This window comes from Nyctereutes procyonoides, unplaced genomic scaffold (genome assembly GCF_905146905.1).
Source record: "Nyctereutes procyonoides isolate TBG_1078 unplaced genomic scaffold, NYPRO_anot_genome, whole genome shotgun sequence".
In the NCBI taxonomy this organism is placed as follows: Eukaryota; Metazoa; Chordata; class Mammalia; order Carnivora; family Canidae; genus Nyctereutes; species Nyctereutes procyonoides.
In genome coordinates, this window is record NW_026575146.1 from 6,615,393 (window position 1) to 6,636,909 (window position 21,517).

The window sequence follows — 21,517 nt, forward strand, 5'->3', positions numbered from 1 at the left end:
GTTGTAACTCCTTCACTTTACCTAAGAAAAATCTGAAGCCTAGAAAGGTTATAGGTTTTTTTCAAAGCTACAGAAGGTGGCAAAGATAGAATGAGTGCCAGATATTTCAATTCCCAGTTATTTCCATAAGATAATGTTGTCTCCATTAGTACAAGCTCATTCACAAAAGCATTTTTGGCATATTTCCTCCTAAGTTTAATTTATCGATACAGGTCATAGTTACATGATATACAACATAAGAGTTCTAAAAAGCATTCAGTAAAAAAAATCCTCTCCCGTTCCTGTCTCTTGGCTACCCAGCTTCCCTAGATATAGCCAATGCTATTAGTTTCCTGGGCTAATTTGTTTCTTAAAAGGTCTCCACTTACCTTCGTTCAACAGGTACAGGCAAGGACCAGACTTCCCCCTCAGAAGCTGGAAGCTCATGCTGTGCAGCTTTCAGTGGAGTGTTGTCTAGTTTAAAGCTCTCCAGTGTTTTCATGATATCTTTAACATGTTTAGCTTCCACATTTATTTCCTGCCAAACCTGGTTTTAAAGGGAGAATATAGCTCTTTAAATATCTGTAACCAGGGCGCCTGGATGGCTCAGTTGGTTAAAAGTGTCCTACTTTTGATTTTGGCTCGGGTCACAATCACATGGTTGTGGGACTGGCTGTGGGATCGTGCCTTGTTTTGGGCTCTGTGCTCAGCAAGGAATTTGCTTCCCTTCTCCCAAAGCCCCTCCCCCAGCTCATATGTGTTCTCTCTCTTTAAAAATAAATAAATAGGAGCACCTAAGTGGCTTAGTTGAATGTCAGGTTCTTGAGTGTCAGGCTTTTGATTTTGGCTCAGGTCATGATCTCAGGGCTGTGAGATAGAGCCCCACTCTGTGGGAGCACAGACTCTGTGCTCAGCAGGGAGTCTGCTTGAGATCCTCTCTCCCTCTGTCCCTCTCACCCCTGCCCCTTACTCAAATAAAAAATCTAGGGCAGCTCAGGTGGCTTAGCGGTTTAGCGCCACCTTCAGCCCAGGGTGTGATCCTGGAAACCCGGGATCAAGCTCCACGTCAGACTTCTTGCATGGAGCCTGCTTCTGCCTTTGTCTGTGCCTCTCTCTCTCTCTCTCTGTTTCTCATGAATAAATAAATAAAATCTTAAAAAAAAAAGAAAAAGAAAAAAAAGCTTAGACTTTTAAGATAAAAGTTTCTAGTCTACAAGGGCACCTGAGTGGCTCAGTTGGTTAAGTGTCCAACTCTTGATCTCAGCTCAGGTCTTGATGTCAGGGTTGTGAGTTCAATCCCCACCTTGGGCTCCATGCTGGCTGTGAAGTCTACTTAGGAAAAAAAAAAAAAAAAAAAAAAAAAAAAAAAACATCTCCAGCCTATGAACATAAGTCTTTCATTGACAAACTTAAGACTCTTTATGAGGGCAGCCCTGGTGGCGCAGCGGTTTGGAGCCGCCTGCAGCCTGGGGTGTGATCCTGGAGACCCAGGATCAAGTCCCACATCGGGCTCCCTGCATGGAGCCTGCTTCTCCCTCTCCCTGTGTCTCTGCCTCTCTCTTTCTCTGTGTCTATGAATAAATAAATAAAATCTTAAAAAAAAAAGACTCTTTATGAAATAAAATATCTTCCTCTTATGGTAATGTAAGGGATATGCAGAAGCAGATTTAGGGAAAAAGTTTTAAGTTCAAAGAGGTAGGATATTTCTCCATTTTAAAGAAATTAAGTACAAAAATGGAATACTATCAAAAAAGTAGTTTAGAAGAATCTGAGGGATAACATTCTACTGAGAAGACCCGTTCAAAAAGACTATTAAATCCTGTAATAATTCTTTCTTCTTTGATGTAGCTGACCCTTGTTAGAAATGCCACCTTCAGGGCAGCCCCGGTGAGGCAGCGGTTTAGCGCCGCCTGCAGCCCAGGGCGTGATCCTGGAGACCCGGGATTGAGTCCCACATCAGGCTCTCTGTGTAGTGCCTGCTTCTCCCTTTGCCTGTGTCTCTGCCCTCTCTCTCTCTCTCTCTCTCTCTCTCTGAATAAATAAAATAAAATCTTTAAAAAAAATAAACTGCTTAGTTATTAAAAAAAAAAAAGAAATGTCACCTTTAAAGGAACTTATAACTTCTACACTTTCCATCTGTAAATTCCTACTGGTCCTCAGTGACTAACATTCCTCAAATGGGATTCAAATATAGTCTTCTTTAGAATATTCTGCAGAGAATATATTATAGCCATGAGAGATTCAGGTGTCATCTGCAGTTTCAACAATGGCTTAATAAAGTCAATCCTAATTATACCAGGTAAAAAATGGGATTAGAAAAAACGTCAAGGAACGCCTGCGTGGCGCAGCAGTTAAGCGTCTGGCTTCGGCTCAGGGCATGATACTGGAGTCCTGGGATCAAGTCCCACATCGGGCTCCCTGCATGGAGCCTGCTTCTCCCTCTGCCTGTGTCTCTACATCTCTCTCTCTCTCTCTCTCTCTCTCTCTCTCTCTGTGTGTGTGTCTCATGAATAAATAAAATCTTAAAAGTCAAAACCATTACTTTTTTTTAATCTATTAGACTTCAAAAACTGTAACTGAGTAGAACTCACAATATTGATGATGGTGAATATGAACTATTACTAATATAATAAATCAAATTTCAAGTAACATTATATACAAATCCATGTAACAAACCATACACTCTTCATGTGTAACTTCAAAAAGTACCAACAATCTCTTTAAGTCTTTTGAATCTTTAAACCATTAAAACACACAGCAGCCATAATTCTCACCTGTTGCCATTTCTGCTGGAGATAGGTGTCTTTGACTGAATACAGATACTTGTTCATCTGGTCAAGAACTCCCTGATAATATACCATTGCGGAGTCATAGTTTCCCAGTAGTGCATACTCACGGGCCAATTTTACGTTCTCACTGATCATAAGAAGACTCATGCTCAATTGTAAGCTTAAAAAAAAGAAAAAGAAAGAAACATTTTCATATTATATGTCTCCTAAAAATAAGTATACAAAGAGTTTTTCTAAAGTATACTTTCCAGGACTCCTTCAAGAAGCTCACAATCACGTACAGTGTACTTTCCATCTCTATATTTGCTCATGCTTTTTCTCCTTCAAAGAGATTTCTTGGTTCACACAGGCAAGCCCCACTGATGCGTCAAAGTCCAGCTCAGAGGGCAGTCCTCCCAGCATGTCTAGCCTCTGAACTTTTCAGTTTGAAATAAACTCTCCTCCTTCTAAAGCCCCCTGGTGCTTTACCAGGGCCTTTTACTCAAGACAGCTGTCTACTCTGAATTATAGTTACTCATATATGTAGGAGTCTTATCTCTAGGAGAGCAGGATTTACATCTGAAATATGTGAGATTGTATCCTCAATGCATGACACACAAGTATTACTGAACATCTGTGAACAAATGCACAATGTCAGATATAGTTATTGGAAGGTAGCGTGGAAAAGCAGAAAGTATATGTTTTGAAGTTAGAAAATTCTTGGTTAGAATTCTAATTCTGCCACTGTGGTCAAGTCCCTTAACTTTTCTACGCTTCGCTTTTTAAATACGTAAAACTGAGACAGTACTACTTCCAAGACTTGCACTGTAAGGAATAAAGGACTACTTAAAGTATCTAGCATACTACTTGGTAAATAATAATAGCATGTCAATAAACGCTAATTGCATCTTTCCTGGAACTTTCTATATTTGAGAACCAAGCACAATCTCTGTATTAGTAGGATATGAATATATGAATGAGGATGCAAAGCATCAGAAGTAGGCACTTGGGACACCTGGGTGGCTCACTGGTTGAGTGTCTGCCTTCACCTTAGAGTATGATCTCAGGAGTCCCAGGATCAAGTCCCACATCCCTGCATGGAACCTGCTTCTTCTCCCTCTCCCTTGTCTCTGCCTCACTCTCTCTCATGAATAAATAAAAACAAAATCTTAAAAAAAAAAAGTAGGCACTTGAAAAGTGTTGGCTTTGTTGATGTTGACAATTACCATTATTTATTAACAATACATAGCAAGAGGTAGTTGAAAGTCTGAAAGATCTGCATACTTTTGAGAGGGCGATAAGTTAGAATTTGTGGCTTTCAAAATAAAAAGAAATCTGGGGCGTCTGGGTGGCTCAGTCAGTTAAGCATCTGACTTCAGCTCAGGTCATGATCCCAGGGTCCTGGGATTGAGCCTCATGGAGGCTCCATACTCAGCGGGGAGCCTACTTTTCCCTCTCCCTCTGCTCCTCCACCCCACTTGTGCTCTCTCTCTTAAATAAATAAAATCTTTAAAACAAAACAAAGTAGTATAAAAAGAAATTTGAAACACATGGTGAAAGAAATGCTCAGATTTAAAATGAATGAAGTTTCAAAGCTGTGGAATTAGAAAAAAAATGAAGGAGTTTTGAAAGATCATAGGAAAGCTGAGGACAGATGTATGAAGGAAATAAGATCATTTTTTTCTGACTCCTTTTCTGTGTCAGTGGGATATTCAAATAAATATATTTCATAGATGAACAGAGATATTTTCAAGGTGGGGACCTCTCTATCTACCTTTAATTTAACCTAGCCAGAAGTGTTTCTTAAAACTATGGCTTTTGGCACCTCCCTCCCCCACCTCACCTATGGTTAAGGTCAAGTGATGCAACAGAGTTAAGTCTGATAGAGACCACTATGTCTCTTATGTTCTTTATTATTTAAATTCTTTATTCAGGAATGGGGTTTTCTGTGAAAAAGCATGCCAAGGAGGGATGCCTGGGTGGCTCAGCGGTTGAGTGTTTGCCCCTGCCCTTAGTTGGCTCAGGGCATGATCCTGGAGTTCCGGATCGAGTCCCACAACAGGCTCCCTGCATGGAGCCTGCTTCTCCCTCTGCCTGTGTCTGCCTCTCTGTGTCTCTCATGAATGAATAAATAAAAAAAATAAAAAAAATAAACGCATGTCAAGGAAACTTCTTGAGTTTAATTTAATGTAGATTGTTCAGCTCGTACAGAGCAAGGAATGATGGCAGGCCACGCAGAAATATCTAACACTATGTGTTACACACAGGACCAAAAAGATTTTCTACCAAATAGACAAGAGAAGGTAATCATATTCACACAGCCCAGTATTAGAGGATTGTATAAAGCAAGATTAACGGGAAATGTTGGTGAGCAGAAGAGTTACAAAGCAGCACTGCTATCTATACCAGAGCAGAAAAGGGAGTGTACTGTACTCCTTAGGACAGAGATTAGAGGAAGATAGGATCACAACCTTGATGGAAAAGCAAGAGATGTCAAAATCAGACCAAGGGCCTCAGGCTTCCATTCTCTGCCAGTCTTCCATTCTTTGGCAGTTTTCATTCTCTATCCAGCTAAAGGTACAACTGCTGCACCTCTACTCAGTTAGGTTTGATTAATATGTATCATGTATATTTATTATGATCTTTAAACCCAAACATCTTGAATCTCAGTATCAGGTTTTTTTTTTTTTTTTTTTTTTTTTTTTTTTTTCAGTATCAGGTTTAATTCCTAAGTACAAGGCAAGCCAGGAAGCCAAGATAGCGACTGGCCCCCTTCCCAAAAACCCAGCCTAGAAGAGCCACAGTTACTTCATTTAAGGTTGATGGATCCTCGAACTGGATATAAAATTCAGGAAAACACTGAAATAACAGATGGTGATTGGGATCCTGGTATGTAAAAAAGTACAAGGCAGCTCAGAGGGGAACAGGGCCTGGTTAGTTTGCTAATTGTGCCCTTTCTGAGGTCTATTGGACTGGCCCATCCTTGCTCACCCCACCCACACTTGCCACTGTAGGACAGTGAAGCAGCAGTGCAAGCACAGTCCCTGATGGGGACAGCAGGGTACATCACAGCAAACCCTAGCCTGGACACAGTGGGGGAGCTAATAAAAATTGAGGTCAACAGGCCAGTTCTTGTGAGTGGTCCCCTGCTGCCACTCTTCCACTCAGGTTAGGCTAGGTGGGAACAACTGAAAAAGACAGTTCTGGGGATTCCTGGGTGGCTCCGCAGTTTAGCACCTGCCTTCAGCCTAGGGTGTGATCCTGGAGTCCTGGGATCAAGTCCCACCTCAGGCTCCCTGCATGGAGCCTGCTTCTCTCTCTCTCTCTCCTCATGAATAAATAAATAAAATCTTCAAAAAAAAAAAAAAGACAGTTCTTAGGAAAATCAGTTCCCAGGATTAGAATCCCTTATACCAGGACTGGGACAAGCACGCAATTGGGACATCAGGAAATGATGATGGTTGAATGACTACAGAGACTCACCACACCCCAACACAAGAAAGAGTGAACATAACTGAGCTAAGCTGTCAATTTGGGAAGCTAGAAGAAGGCTAAGAGACTGAAAAGTGTAAGAAAGAAGATAAAGGGCCGAATTTAAATTAAAATGAAAGGACACCTGGATGGTTCAGCTGGCGGACCATTTGACTAGATCTCAGGGTTGTGAGTTCAAGCCCCATGTTGGGTGTGAAGATTATTTACAAACAAAATCTTATTAAAAAAATAAAAAAGAAAAGAGAAAACCCAAAAGCACTGAAAAAAACTTAAAAAAAATAAAACTATGGGTCATTTAAAAATTGAGAAACAAATCTTGGCAAAACTGATAAAGGAAAAGAAAAAAGAATATACAATAAACAAAATACAAAAATGAAGAAGAGCTAAAGAGATCTGAAAGAAAATGAAATTCTTTTGTCCTTTAAAAATTTTTCTTCTCTTATTTCCTAGAAAATGAAGTCTTAATGAAAGACCTCTACCTATAAAAAGCTTCAGGTCCAAAGTATTTTTTATATGAAGGTTTTTCTTTCTTTTTTTTTTTAAGATTTTATTTATTTATGAGAGAGAGAGAGAGAGAGAGAGAGAGAGAGAAAGAGAGGCAGAGACACAGGCAGAGGGAGAAGCAGGCTCCACGCAGGGAGCCCAACATGTGACTTGATCCGGGTCTCCAGGATCACACACTGGGCCAAAGGCGGAGCTAAACCGCTGAGCCACCTGGGCTGCCCAAGGTGTTCCCTACCTTCTAAACAGAAAGTAATTCTAATCACATAAAAGTTGACTGAGAAAACAAGGGAAAAACTGACCAACTCTTTTTAAGAGGCTAGGCTCATCTCCATTTCAAAATTGAGTAAGAACAATATAAAGTCCATTTTGCTTATGAACATAGATGTGGAAATCCAAAATAAAAGCTAACAATGTGGGATCCCTGGGTGGCGCAGCGGTTTGGCGCCTGCCTTTGGCCCAGGGCGCGATCCTGGAGACCCGGGATCGAATCCCACGTCGGGCTCCCGGTGCATGGAGCCTGCTTCTCCCTCTTCCTGTGCCTCTGCCTCTCTCTCTCTGTGACTATAATAAATAAATAAAAAAAAAAAATTAAAAAAAAAAAAAAAGCTAACAATGTTTCAAAGCACACACACACTCTCTCTGATCAAGATTTACCACAGAGGGGCAGCTGGGTGGCTCAGTCTATTGAGCATCTGCCCCTTGGTTTCAGCTCAGATGGTGATTTGGGGGGTCATGGGGCTGAGCCCAGCATAGGGCTCTGCGCTCAGTGGGGAGTCCTTGGGATCCTCTCTCTCCTTTGCCCCTCCCCACCCTCTCTAGGATAAATGAATAAATCTTACAAAAGTAGAAGAAAAAAAACCTTAGACACAGAACAAGACCTACATCACAATACCATTTTATAAATTCAAAATACATATGCTGGGGACACCTGGGTGGTTCAGTGGTTGAGCATCTGCCTTTGGCTCAGATTGTGATCCCGGGGTCCTGGGATGGAGTACCACATCAGGCTCCCGTCAAAAGCCTACTTCTCCCTCTTGCCAGAGGGTTTAGATACAGAAATATGAGCAAAGAGAATGAAGGGTAAGGAAGAAACAAATACTACAAAAGAAGGGTCTTTCATCAAAATACAATCACAGACAGCCTCTAAGATGGCTCTCAGTAGCCTTTGCCCTCTTGTTTCCATACCCCTGTGAAATTACCTTCATTTGAATGTGAGCTTGTAACAAACTGAATATGCAAAAACGGAAAGTCATTTCTGAGATTAGACTGTGACTTCCTTTTTTTTTTTTTTTTTAAAGATTTTATTTATTTATTCATGAGAGACACAGAGAGAGTGAGAGGCAGAGACACAGGCAGAGGGAGAAGCAGGCTCCATTCAGGGAGCCTGATGTGGGACTCAATCCTGGGTCTCCAGAATCACGCCCTGGGCGGAAGGCAGGCTCTAAACCGCTGAGCCACCCAGGGATCCCTAGACTGTGACTTCCATCTCACTACCTCTTGCTGGCCCTCTCTAAGCTGCCCTGTGCAGAGGCTCACATAGGAGGCTCCAGGCCAACAGCCAGTGAGGAACTGAGGCCCTCAGTCCAATAGTCCAGAGGAGCTGAATCCTGCTACAACCATGGGAAGGAGCCTGGAAGCTGATCCTTCCTCAGTTGAGTCCTCAGATGACTGCAGCCCCAACTGATACCTTGATTATAGTGCTTGACAGACCCTGAATCCTACGCACCCAGCTATGCCATGTCCACAACCTGACCAAAGAAACTGAGATAAATGTTTGTTGTTTCAAGTCACTAAGTTTTGGAGTAATTGGTTATGAAGCAATACAGATATAAACTAAAGTCTGTAAGTAACTCAAGATTGAGCATGTGAGGTCCAAAGAAGAGGGGGGAAAAAAAAACCCATGACCTAAATAGTGATTCCACAGAGTCATCACCACTGATAATATTCCATCTTAATAAAAGCTCCACAGCCAGGAAGCATGGCTCTCTGTTATTTACTGATATACCCCCAGCACCTAGAACCATGTTTGGCACACAGCAAATATTCAGTCAATCTTTGAATAAATGAATACTGCCAGGTTTTTGTTTGAACTACTAAGGTTTCTTATCTTTGTCTAGTTCCTGACCCTCAGCACTCTCACATTCCTTGATCTTCAACTCATCCCTATCAGAACTGTCTGACTGCTTCTGCCCTGAGGCTATAAATGCCCCATAGTGACACATAGTCTGGGAAACAATGTTAGAAGAGTATAGCTGGGGCCAGGTGCTGCCAGTATACAGTGGATCTAGATGAGCCTAGCTCTCAAGACTCTTCTGCCGGGATACCTGGGTAGCTCAGTGGATGAACGTCTGCCTTTGATTCAGGTCGTGATCCCAGGGTCCTAGGATCAAGTCCTGCATCTGGCTCCCTGTGAGCAGCCTGCTACTCCCACTGCCTATGTCTCTGCCTCTCTCTATCTCTCATGAGTAAATAAATAATATCTTTAAAAAAAAACAACCCAAAACTCTTATGCCTTCTCCTTCTCTCCCTTTTTTCCTTAACTGACTCCCTCCAGATCTTTCTTCCTATCCTCCTACTAAAAAAAAAAAAAAAAAAAAAAAAAAAAAGTCTAAATCAGGTTGTTACTGATATATGGGTGTTCCCTCTACTTTTTTGTAAGGGTCATGATTCAATGTCCCGAAACTCAGAATTCACTCCAGGTCTTTTTTTGAAGGTTGTGTGTTATGAATACTTCTTTCTAGTCAGATAAAATTCCTTAGCATCCAATGAGTTGACATTTTCTAACAAAAAGAAATATAAAGGCAATCCAAGGCAATCTTAAAAATGACCTGAAAAAATTCTGCTTATCAAAGAAACAAAGTATTCACTAAAAATAGTATCAAAATACCCTTAGTTGATTATATGTGAGACAAAAATAAATTTTCCTATTCTTCTAGTAGTCTCTCAGATAGCTTTCTTCTCAAATGAATATCAACACTGCAAATTTATAAGACTCTCCAATTTTCAAGAATATCATAACTAAAACTACAACAGACACAGAAATATCTGGCACAACATCTAGCAGTTTTTTAAAAAATATTTTATTTATTTGACAGAGAGAGAGAGCATAAGCAGGGGAGCAGCAGGCAGAGGGAGAGGGAGAAGCAGACTCCCTGCTGAGCAAGGAGCCCAATGCAGGGCTGATCTCTGGGAGCTGATCATGACCTGAGCCAAAGGCAGAGCCTTAACCAACTGAGCCACCCAGATACTCCCAATATCTGCAATTTTTGAAGAAATGAATATTTGGAAAAAGCCTATAGACCAAATTTTAACCACCATGAACAGTAAAGAGTATCTACTGGTTCAATGAATGGAATAACACTTACAAAAATGAGATTGTCCAAAACTCAGATTTTTTTTTATTAGAGACAAAGAGAAAAATAACTATAGGTGATACCTACTTTATCTCACAGCAAGCTTCTCCTTTACATTATCCTATCAGAACCAACCTTTTGCTTATGTGGTTTGTATATTTGTTTTTGCTAATGACTAATCAATTTATTTAAACTAATTAAGGTGCAACATGAAATTTTACTTCAAGTAACAGAGTCAAAAATTTTAGATAACAGGGCCACCTGGGTAGCAGGGGGGTTGAGTGTCTGCCTTTGGCTCAGGTTGTGATCCTGGGGCCCTAGGACTGAGTCCCATCTCGGGCTCCCCGCAGGGGGCCTGCTTCTCCTTCTACCTGTGTCTCTGCCTCTCTGTGTCTCTCATGAATAAATATAATCCTATAAAAAATTTTTTAGACAATAAAAAATACTACAGCAAAATTTCTAGTAAACTTAATATCTGGGACGCCCGGGTAGCTCAGTGGTTGAGTGTCTGCCTTCAACTCAGGTCATGATCCCAGAGTCCAGGGATCGAGTCCTGTGTCAGGCTCCCTGCAGGGAGCCTGTATCTCCCTTCTGCCTATGTCTCTGCCTCTCTCTCTCTCTCTCTCTCTCTCTCTCTCTGTGTGTGTGTGTGTGTCTCTCATGAATAAATAAATTTTTTTTTTTTTAAAAAAAAGGTAATATCTGCTGTGGTATGGTATCTCCAAAGAGACTTAGAGTGTCTTTTTCTTCTCCAGGATTATGGAAAAGAAGTGATTAAAGAGATGATGGAAAAAGAATAGGCAATAGATCCAAACATCTGAGGTTCTGAGATTCCTACTCTCCCTCCCCCCCACCAAAAAAAATATGAGGCCTTCCCTATTCTACACCTAAGAATATCATATCCATTTAATATTTTAGGGAGTCAGGCTGGGTTCCACTAATATTCCAGTTTTTACTGTAATGTGCATAGGTCACTCACTCAGGAAATATTAACTGGGTAACTATTCCGTTCCAAGGAATTGCACTGAAAACAAAAATAAGACTTAAACCTTTATATCCTTGAAGTTTAACAGAACATCATTTGATCTATTCTAGGTGTATTTGCTTCACTTAGGAGGAGTAAAGAAGCATAGCATATTATTAAGCACAGGCTACAAAAATCAACACCTATGTTGAAAATATTTATCTGTAAAACTGATGTCCTAAAACAAAAACAAATGAACCTCATTCATAGATTTTCTTGAAGGAATTTCAGTAAATCAAGTGTATGTAACTTTAAAAGTGACAATACTATTAAGCAATGTTCAGAAAGTTCATCTCTGGGATATGAAAACAACCATAATGCTAACTTAGTCACTAACAATTATAAATATATACAATAAATGAGTGATCCATGACCAATTATAGCATGGCATACATTTTTCCTACCTTTATAATCACCATATGATAAATACTCAAGAAGAACAAGAAAGTTATCAAAGTGTGCTTGCTCAGGAAAAAAAGAATACATAAATATGTATTTGATAACCTCTCAGTTTACCCTGAACAAAACAAAAATAAGTCAATATAACAATTAAGATGTAATTTAAAAGCCATATTCAGGGGCACCTGGGTGGCTCAGGTCATGTCCCAGAGTCCTAAGATGAAGCCCTGCATCGGGCTCCCTGGTCAGAGTGGAGCCTGCTTCTCCCTCTCCCTCTGCCACTCCCCCTGCTTGTGCTCTCTGTCTCTCAAATAAATAAATAAAATCTTAAAAAAAAAAATAAAATAAAAGCCATATTCAAGCCATAGCAATAAACACTATAAGCAAATCTATTTATCATGTCATCAATATTGATTATACTGATTTGATACACTGTCTTTTTTTTTCCAATCACATAGCCAAAAAGAAAAACCTAAACCATTGTTGCAAACATATATTCAACAATGTCGGGACACCTGGGTGACTCCGTGGTGGAACATCTGCCTTTAGCTCAGGTTGTGATTCCTGGGTGCTGGGATCGAGTACTGCATTCAGTTCCTAGAGGGAGGGCCTGCTTCTCCCTCTGCCTATGTCTCTGCCTCTCTCTCTCTCTTTCTGTCTCTCATGAATAAATAAAATCTTAAAAAAAAAAAAATTCAACAATGTTGTTAGTACGGTGAATTCTACAAGATTCCCAAATCCTTAGTATTTGTCAAACTATGACATCAGTTTCAAAATAAGATGCAGAATCCATTGTATAGTATGCCGAGTACTGAATCTGTAAAGTGTAAAAGCTTCTTGAATCACCAACGCCCTAGAGGAGTTTTTTTTTTTTTAATTTTTATTTATTTATGATAGTCACAGAGAGAGAGAGGGAGAGAGAGGCAGAGACATAGGCAGATGGAGAAGCAGGCTCCATGCACCAGGAGCCCGACGTGGGATTCGATCCCAGGTCTCCAGGATCGCGCCCTGGGCCAAAGGCAGGCGCCAAACCACTGCGCCACCCAGGGATCCCCTCTAGAGGAGCTTTACATAGCTTTCCACGGTTTAGGAATGTCGGAAATTGATCAGCGCTGCTTTTTAAAAAAAAAAAAAAAATTTTTTTTTAAGGCATGATACAGGCCACAAATTAATAGAAATACAAAAAATAGAGTTCTTCAGTTATTTCTGTGTGAGAACTCCCTGATTACAAAAATCATCTCCTTTGGAAAAGACAATGCGGCTACACACTGAGACATTCAGAAGCCTGTGAACTTTACAAGAATCTTTCTTGACACGGTGGTTTTCTATCGTTGTGGCAGAGATTCTAAAACATTAGGAATGTTTTTAGCAGTAGCTAAAGGATAGGATTCCAAAGAGAAACACAGAAGTGAACGCTTTCAAGAGAAAAGGATGCAAAATTGTGCTGCTGGAAATTTAGTAACTGATATAAAACAGCACTTCGCAGTTAAAGGAGAAAATTATTTTTGATTAAATAAGGGCTGAGACTATCCACTGTAGGGGGCACGTAAGGATCCACGTTTATCTCCAACTTCGTCACCCTATAATATAGGGTATGAAACAAATGTTTCGAGGGATGCATTTTCCAAAAGGTACCAACTCTGCACCAAAAGGGCCAAAAGCCTCCCAGAGGACGCGGGGCGCCAGAATAAAGCATATCCTCAACAATATCACTCCTATCTAACAAGATGTAAAGAGAAGTTGCATCCCGCTGTCAAGGTTTTCAAGGTTTTTCCGGGGGTGAGGGTTTGGGGCGGGGGCGTGGACAGATTCGGGAGACAGCCGCTCAAAAAAAAAAAAAAACAAAAAAAAACAAAAAGCGAAGAAATAAAGAAAGACTTTTTTTTTTTTTTTTCCCCGATGAGAGACTCCTCCGATGACACAGGCCTAGCAAGGGGAGCGCCAGGAGCCCCCCGAATCCCAGGCTGGACAGCATTCCTCAGGTAGGGGACGCGTCACCTGAGCCACAGGTGTCAGCGACAACAGCAAGGACCGAAGACCCCGGCGCAGCCAAGGGCAGGCTCAGGGGAGGATGCGAGGCGGGCTCGTCGCCGCCCGAGGCCCTCGCCGAGCGGGCCCGGGGGGTCGGGGGTGAACACTCACCTGCGGCTGCCGAGGCTCCGTGGGAAACCGCCCACCGCCAGGCGGAGGGGAAGGGCCGTGCGGGGCTCAGGGCGGCGAGGAGGCCGGGCCCTGCGCAGCCCCGACCACTCTGCTCCGCGCTCGCCGCCCCAGGACGGCGATGTCCAACCGTCACCAGCCCCGGCGCCGCTTCAGCTCGCCGAGAATTTGAAGGCAAACCCGCCAGGGTCACTTCCGGTGCTGGGGGCGGCCTCGGCGGCTCCAGCGCACGCGAGGCGACGCCCCGGGAGCGAGGACGCCGGGCGGCGTGCGCGCGCCGGGCGCCAGGCCGGGGGGGCGGGGCTGCAGGGGCGCGCCTGCGCAGTCCGCACCGTCTCCTGGCGGCGTTCGGGGCGGGGGTAGGGGTGCGCGGCGTGAAGCTGGTTAGCGTCCCGCGTCGTACCTTGGTATCTTCTTCAAAGTTCTCGCTCCCTTTTCCTCCCATTTGATTTTCAGAGGTTAGGAAGCCAGAGGGTCTGCTTTACTGGTGAGTGCCAAGGGCCGAATAAATTTATGACAGATCCAGTTTTGGAACCAAATAACGCAGAATTCGACTGAGGCGCTGGTCACGACCCAAGATTGATAACAGAGGGAATAGGGTGAACCAAGATATGCGGACATGCTGCTCGTGGAGTTTTGTTTTCTTGATTTATTATTATTATTATTTTTTTTTTTGGCCTTCATTTAAATGCAAGCGGACAACACAATACTGTGATGTGCCAGGATTTGCAGATGCGTGCTCCACGGTACACCTGGCCAGGCTTCCTCAGCCTCAATCTCCGTCCTGTCCCAACACCTAAGAGGCAAGAGGTACGAGACGCGTTCTCCTTTAGGAGCGCACGGTCATTGAAATTATAATCTTAAATCATCGCAGTAATTTAACACAGACTTATATAGAGACATTCAGTTCAAAGGAAAGCTATCCATTTATTCCACTGATATTTATTGAGCAACTACTATGCGGTCGACACTGTGGTAGGCATCAGGTATACAGCAATCAAAAAAATATAATGTCTCCGGACGCCTGAGTGGCCCAGCGGTTAAGCGTCTGCCTTCCTCTCCGGGCGTGATCCTGGGGCCCTGGGATGGAGTCCCGTGTGGGCCTCCCTGCAGGGAGCCTGCTTCTCCCTCTGCCTGTGTCTCTGCCTCTGGGTGTCTCTCATGAATGAATAAACAAAATCTTTAAAAACATACGTGTAATGTTTCATGGAGATTAAAGTCACACATCTTAAAGATTTTTATTTATTTATTCATGAGAGACACAGAGGGAGGCTCCATGCAGGGGCCCCAATGTGGGACTCGATCCTGAGTCTCCAGGATCACACCCCAGGATAAAGGCGGCGCTAAACCACCGAGCCACCCGGGCTACCTAAAATTCTCAGCTAAGTAGAGAATAACAGTGTTGCTGTGGATAGGAACTCCACAGTAACAGAGCACCGGAAATTGTAATTAGTTTATTATCTATTTATTTATGAAACAGAGAAAGAGGCAGAGACATCGGCAGAGGGAGAAGAGGCTCCCGGCTGGGAGGCTGATGTAGGACACCATCCCAGGACCCTGGGATCATGACCTGAGCCAAAGGCAGGTGCTCAACCACTGAGCCACGCAGGTGCCCCGACATTGTTGAATTTCTGTTTACAATAATGGTTTAGGTTTTCTTTTTAACTATGTGATTGGTAAAAAAGTGGACCAAATCAATGTGATCAATGTTGATAACATGACACGATAGATTTTTCTTGTAGTGTTTACTGATATGGCATGAATATGGCTTTTATTTCTTTTTTAAAATTTAGTTTATTTATTAGAGAGAACGAGCGCATAAGCAGGGGGAGCGGCAGAAGGAGAGGACAAGCAGCCTCCTTTCTGAGCAGGGGATCATGACCTGAGCCACCCAGGCACCCTTGAATATGGCTTTTATCATTTTTTTAACTTTTAATTGTTAAAGATATTGTTTATTTATTCATGAGAGATACAGAGAGAGGCAGAGACACAGGCAAAGGGAGAAGCACATTCCCCATGGGGAACCTAATGAGGGGCTTGATCCCAGGACTCTGGGATCACACCTGAGCCAAAGGCAGATGCTGAATTGCTGAGCCACCCAGGCTTCATAAATGGATGAAAATTATTTTTATTTGGAGCACCTGGGTAGCTCTGTATCTATCATGAAAAAAATAAAGTCTAAAAAAAAAAAAGAACAATTTGGGGAGGTACAGATTAATTACCCTAGTTAGGCTGAATCTACTTTCACCTTTTATAGGTATGCAAAGGTATGCTGAATTATAGAGACCATTTGTACTTCTAAAACTTTTCAAGCAGAGGCACCTGAGTGGCACAGTGGTTAAGCAGCCTACTCTCTTGGTTTCTGCTCAGATCATGACCTCAGAGTCCTGGGACAGAGCCTGATTCTCCCTCTCCTTTTGCCTTTCCACCCTCCTTTCTCTCTCTAAAATATATAAATCCTTAAAAATTTTTTTTCTCAAAACAAAGTGAGTATGTATTATATAACTATATTATATAATACTATATATGAAATTCTAGAACAAGCAAAACTAATCTAACAAAAAGCTGATCAGTGTTTACCTGAGGCTGGATTAAGGGTGGGAGGAGGGAAGAAAAGGATTAGATTTCATAGAGGCATGACGAAAGGTACTGAGGTGATGGAAATATTATATATCTGAATTAGGGTAATGGTTACACAAATGTATGTATTTATTAAAACTCTTCCAAGAGTACATATAAAATGGATGCATTTTATTGTGCATAAATCATATCTCAATGAAGTTGATTTTTATTTATTTTTAAATATTTTACTTATTTATTCATGAGAGACACAAAAAAAGAGAGGTAGAGACATAGGCAGAGGGAGATGTATGCTCCATGCAGGGAGCCTGACTCAGGACTGGATCCCAGGTCTCCAGGATCACGCCCTGTACTGAAGGCAGGTGCTAAACCTCTGAGCCCCCGGGCTGCCCTAAAGTTGATTTTTAAAGTAAAAAACCTCCAAAGAGAGGCTTACATTCACCAGTTCAGTTTCTTTACTATCTGTACCAGTTTGGGAAGACTAGGCTAAGCTGTAGTAGTCTCTAAATCAGAGGTTTCAAACAACAGGATTTGTTTTAAGATTTTATTTATTTACTCATGAGAGACACAGGCAGAGGGAGAAGCAGGCCTCATGCAGGGAGCCCGACGTGGGACTCGATCCTGGGTCTCCAGGATCACGCTCTGGGCTGAAGGCAGGCGCTAAACCCCTGAGCCACCTGGGCTGCCCAACAAGATTTGTTTATTAATCAGAATATAAACCCCCTTATACCAAAAAGAACTCTGAGCTTACCAAAGGGGCTATAAACTTGTGCTCCTTTGAACACTATTTTTTTTCCTCAATTACTCTATGTGTTCACAGCAGAATGAATGCAGGCCCTGGGACCTTTGGCATGGGGGGTGGGAGGGTGGGGAAGAGGTAACTTGTACAACTTCTGCCCACATCTCATTGGCCAGAGCAAGTCATGTGACCAAGCCTACCTTCAAAGGGACAGGGATGTGCAATTCTGCAGTGTGCTCTGAAGGAAAAAACGGTATTTGTATACCACACTCATGACTCCTACACTAAACATTTATTCTTTTTTTAATTTTATTTATTTATTTTTTTATTCATGAGAGGCCCAGTGAGAGAGGCAGAGACACAGACAGAGGGAGAAGCAGACTCCCTGTGGGGCACCAGATGCAGAACTGATCCCAGAACCCTGGGATCATGACCTGATCGGAAGGCAGATGCTCAACCACTGAGCCACCCAGGCTCCCCTAAACATTTCTTCTTTTACAAGGTAGCTTCTACAACCACCAGCCTTCTAATGTGATTGTGCCCAAACTGATGCTCAAAATTATTATTAAAATTATAGGGGATCCCTGGGTGGCTCAGCGGTTTCGTGCCTGCCTTTGGCCCAGGGCGCGATCCTGGAGTCCCGGGATCGAGTCCCGCGTTGGGCTCCCGGTATGGAGCCTGCTTCTCCCTCTGCCTGTGTCTCTGCCTCTCTATCATAAATAAATAAAAATAAATCTTTAAAAAAATAAAATTATATATATTTTCCTGGTGAATGGTCAGATTAATTTGGCAAGATGATAGGACACATGAAGGGAAATTATGGAAATAGAAAGAGGGGGGCACCTGCGTGGCTTAGCTGCTTGGGTATCTGTCTTTGGCTCAGATCATGTTATTGGGGTCTTGGGATGAGCTCCTTTTGGGCTCCCTGCTGGGGTGTGGGAATCTGCTTCTCCCTCTCTCTCTGATCCTCCCCTTGGCTTGTGCTCTCTTTCTGTCTCTCTCGCTTTCTCATATAAATAAATAAAATCTTTAAAAAAAGAAAAAGAAGTAGAAACATAGGTACCAGTAAAGGGTGTAAACTTTATTCAATAGACAAAAGGAGCCATTGAAAGTTTTCAAATGAAAGCATTAAGTTATATAGCAAATAGATGAATTTGGCAGCTGTGAGGAGGAAGATTTGAAGGGGGGTAAGAAGAGGCTGGGAGGCTGTTGTAGTGACCTCTGGTATTACATAGAAGATAAAAGATATTTCTAGAATAACTACAATAAATCATTTTTTAAAATTTATTTTTAAATTTTAAAAATTTATTTTTTTAAAGATTTTTAAATTTTATTTTATTTTTATTCATTCATGAGAGGCAGAGAGGAGAGAGAGAGGCAGAGGCACAGGCAGAAGGAGAAGCAGGCCCCATGCAGGGAGCCTGACGTGGGACTCCATCCAGGGTCTTCAGGATCACGCCCTGGGTTGAAGGTGGTGCTATGGCGATGAGCCACCAGGGCTGCCTAAAAATTTATTTATTTGGGGCGCCCCCCTGAGGCTCAGCGGTTTAGCACCGCCTTCAGCCCAGGGCGTGATCCTGAAGACCCTGGATGGAGTCCCACGTCAGGCTCCCTGCATGGGGCCTGCTTCTCCTTCTGCCTGTGCCTCTGCCTCTCTCTCTCTCTCCTCTCTGCCTCTCATGAATAAATCAATAAGAAATCTTTAAAAATAAATAAATAAAAATAAAATTTAAATTTTTATTATTTACTTACTGTTTTATTCATTAACTTAAATTTTAAAAATTTACATTTCATCCAGAGAAATCTAAGAGACTTTCAGGACCATTTAATTTTACTCACCTGGTTGATTTTATCTGGCAGTCCTTGTCTGCATACTTCAAAAATTTGAGCCATCTCTTAGGATACAGAGTATAAATAAGACAAGAAAATTCTAACACAAGTAAGAATCTGCTGAATTTTTAGATTATGTCACAATATTTGTAGTAACAAAATGGGGCAGATCCCTAACATTATTCATTAATATTATTATGTACATTCTTCCTAAATAATAGCTTCCAGCACAGTGCTGCTACTCCGATTGCTGAATGCTACAGAAAAAAAAAATATATATATATATATGTGTGTGTGTGTGTATGTATATATCGCACCACCATGAAGATTGATGCACCACAATTGTGTATCTTCCAAACTACCTGAAACATATTTTTCTGCATATTCCACCTTAGTTCCCTCTCCTACTCTCTTCACATTAGTTATTTCAGACTTTCACCATTTTCCTCAAGCGAGCCACCTGCCTATTTCTGTCCTTTAAGCAAGTCATTATGTCTCCACCCTGGGAGAGAATGGAAGCTAGCAGAGTGAAATTTCCTCAACTTGATCCCTGAGGCTGAGACTGCCATCTGGCCACCAAATACTATTTTCCTTACTTAGTAACAGAACCAAGCTTGATGAAATTGGGCCATCTGGAATAAGGACTACATTTCCAGACTCACATGCAACTAACTAGGTGTGGCCATGGATCTAACTTCTGGCCAGGAAAAGTGTTATGTACAACTTTAGGAAAGCATCTTAAAAGGAGAGGCCTTGAAGCTCCCCCATAACCTCTCTTTTCATCCCTTCTTTTTACCAGGTGAGAACAGGGAAAAAATGGATAAAGTATAAGCCACCAGCCTTTTGAATACAAGCTGTATGACGAAGATAGCAGAACTGAACAGACGAAGTGTGGGCTTTGTGGAACTGCCATACCTGCTGTGGACTGCCAACTCCAGATATTGCATGCCTAAGCAGTGACTGTTTTGGGTTGTATATGCAGAGAAACCTAATCACAATACATGGAGCTCTACTTCACACTTGCCCTTTGGTTTTTGCCTCCCATTTCAATGAAAGCTTATCTTCCTTTGTCTACACCCAGGTCCTCCACTTGAATTTAAAAGAGTTTGAATTTCAAAGAATTTAAAATAAAATAAAAAATAAAATTTTATTTTTATCTATTGTTTTGTTGTTAAGCAGGCAGTTAACTTGATTTGATTCGCTGGTGGGTAGTACTTCAAATGCCAGTTAAATTTTTCGATCTGGGATACCTGGGTGGCTCAGCAGTTGAGCATCGGCTTTAGGCTCAGGGAATGATTCTGGAGTTCCAGGATCAAGTCCCACATCCAGCTCCCTGCATGGAGCCTACTTCTCCTTCTGCCTCTCTCTTTCTGTCTCTCTCATGGATAAATAAAATCATAAAAAAAAAAATTCTTCTCCACAGATGTGTGGTAAATGATTCAGCTAGAGATTTGGGGATTTCTCAGCCAAGATATCATGAAAATTAGATAATCTAGTGCCATTCCTTTCTTCCAAGGGTTGACTTCCATCCAGAATCTGCCTATTCTTGGTTGCACTCAGTATTTTTAGGTGGCTGTTTTTGTATTTTTCCCAGAGTTTATAACAGTTCTGGGTAAAGTCAATCATTAGGAGCTTATGTAGTCATTGTAGAAACAGAATCCAGTTATTTTTCAGGTAGGTCATTTGGGTGGTAGTTTAGCTAATAAACCTGAAGGACCAGAATGAAATCAAAGAATATAGTTAGAAAGCTATTGCAGTAATTCAGGTAAGAGCTCAACTCTGGCCTCAACCAGAGTAGTAACAATGAGGCTGAAGAGGAATTAGAGAAGAATGTACAAGGTAAAGTAACTGAGTTTCATGATTGATTGCATGGGAGATGATCAGAGTACAAAATGACCTCCTTAAATTGTTTTGCAAATCAGATTATGAATTATATCGGATTATAAATTCTATATTAATTAGGGTATAAATTCAGCAACAGTAACAAATGGAGATGATACACACACAATCACACACATACAGACATTCTGCAGTTTATCAGACCAGCCTGGACAGACAGATGTGTGTCACCACACATCTTTCAGGTAACCAGGTTCTTTTCTTTTTTTAAATTTTATGTTTTTACATTTTTTGAAGATTTTATTTATTCATGAGAGAATACAAGGGAATATGAGAAATATGGGCTGCTCTAGCAGGGCAGTCAAAATTTGGACAGGGATGGGGGCTCTATTCACGAAAGAATGAGAAAACTGGGCAGCCTGAGTGGCTCAGCGGTTTAGTGCCACCTTCGGCCCAGGGCATGATCCTGGAGGCCCCGGAATGGAGTCCCACATCGGAGTCCCTGTATAGAGCCTGCTTCTCCCTCTGCCTGTGTCTCTGCCTCTCTCTGTCTTTCTCATGAATAAATAAAATCTTAAAAAAAAAAAAAAGAATGAGAGAATGGATGCTGGGGAACAAGAGCAGCCTTTGTCATTAGCCACTCTGGGGACCAAGAACTCATGAGAATCCCTTTTTCCACCACGGAACAAATTTAACCCTTCTCCGGGGGAAACAACTCAAAGTCCCACCCAGATTCTGAATCCAGCAGTATGTTTAGGATCTCTGGATTTAAAGTAGGAATAAGGAGAGACTAGATGTTAGGGACAACAATAACTGCCTATGTTTCAGACATAAATTTGACCTCTTTCCT

General features: G+C 41.9%; 1 protein-coding gene and 1 long non-coding RNA gene across 2 annotated transcripts in view; one reads left to right on the forward strand and one right to left on the reverse strand.

Moving 5' to 3' along the window:
- Window positions 1-13,934, reverse strand: part of KATNA1 (katanin catalytic subunit A1) — a 47,541-nt gene extending 33,607 nt beyond the window's left edge. Inside the window, exons 1-3 of the mRNA XM_055309974.1 lie at window positions 13,662-13,934; window positions 2,754-2,928; window positions 369-526 (exon numbers count right to left, since the gene is read on the reverse strand). Coding sequence (XP_055165949.1) covers window positions 369-526; window positions 2,754-2,915 — 320 coding nt within the window. The 5' untranslated portion in view covers window positions 2,916-2,928; window positions 13,662-13,934. The remainder of the gene's footprint in view (window positions 1-368; window positions 527-2,753; window positions 2,929-13,661) is intronic.
- A 125-nt stretch (window positions 13,935-14,059) lies between these two features.
- On the forward strand, window positions 14,060-19,903 carry LOC129500912 (uncharacterized). Its single transcript, XR_008662613.1, has 3 exons — window positions 14,060-14,166; window positions 14,375-14,489; window positions 19,628-19,903. It is a non-coding gene; the product is annotated as an uncharacterized LOC129500912 (long non-coding RNA).
- Window positions 19,904-21,517: the final 1,614 nt, after the last annotated feature.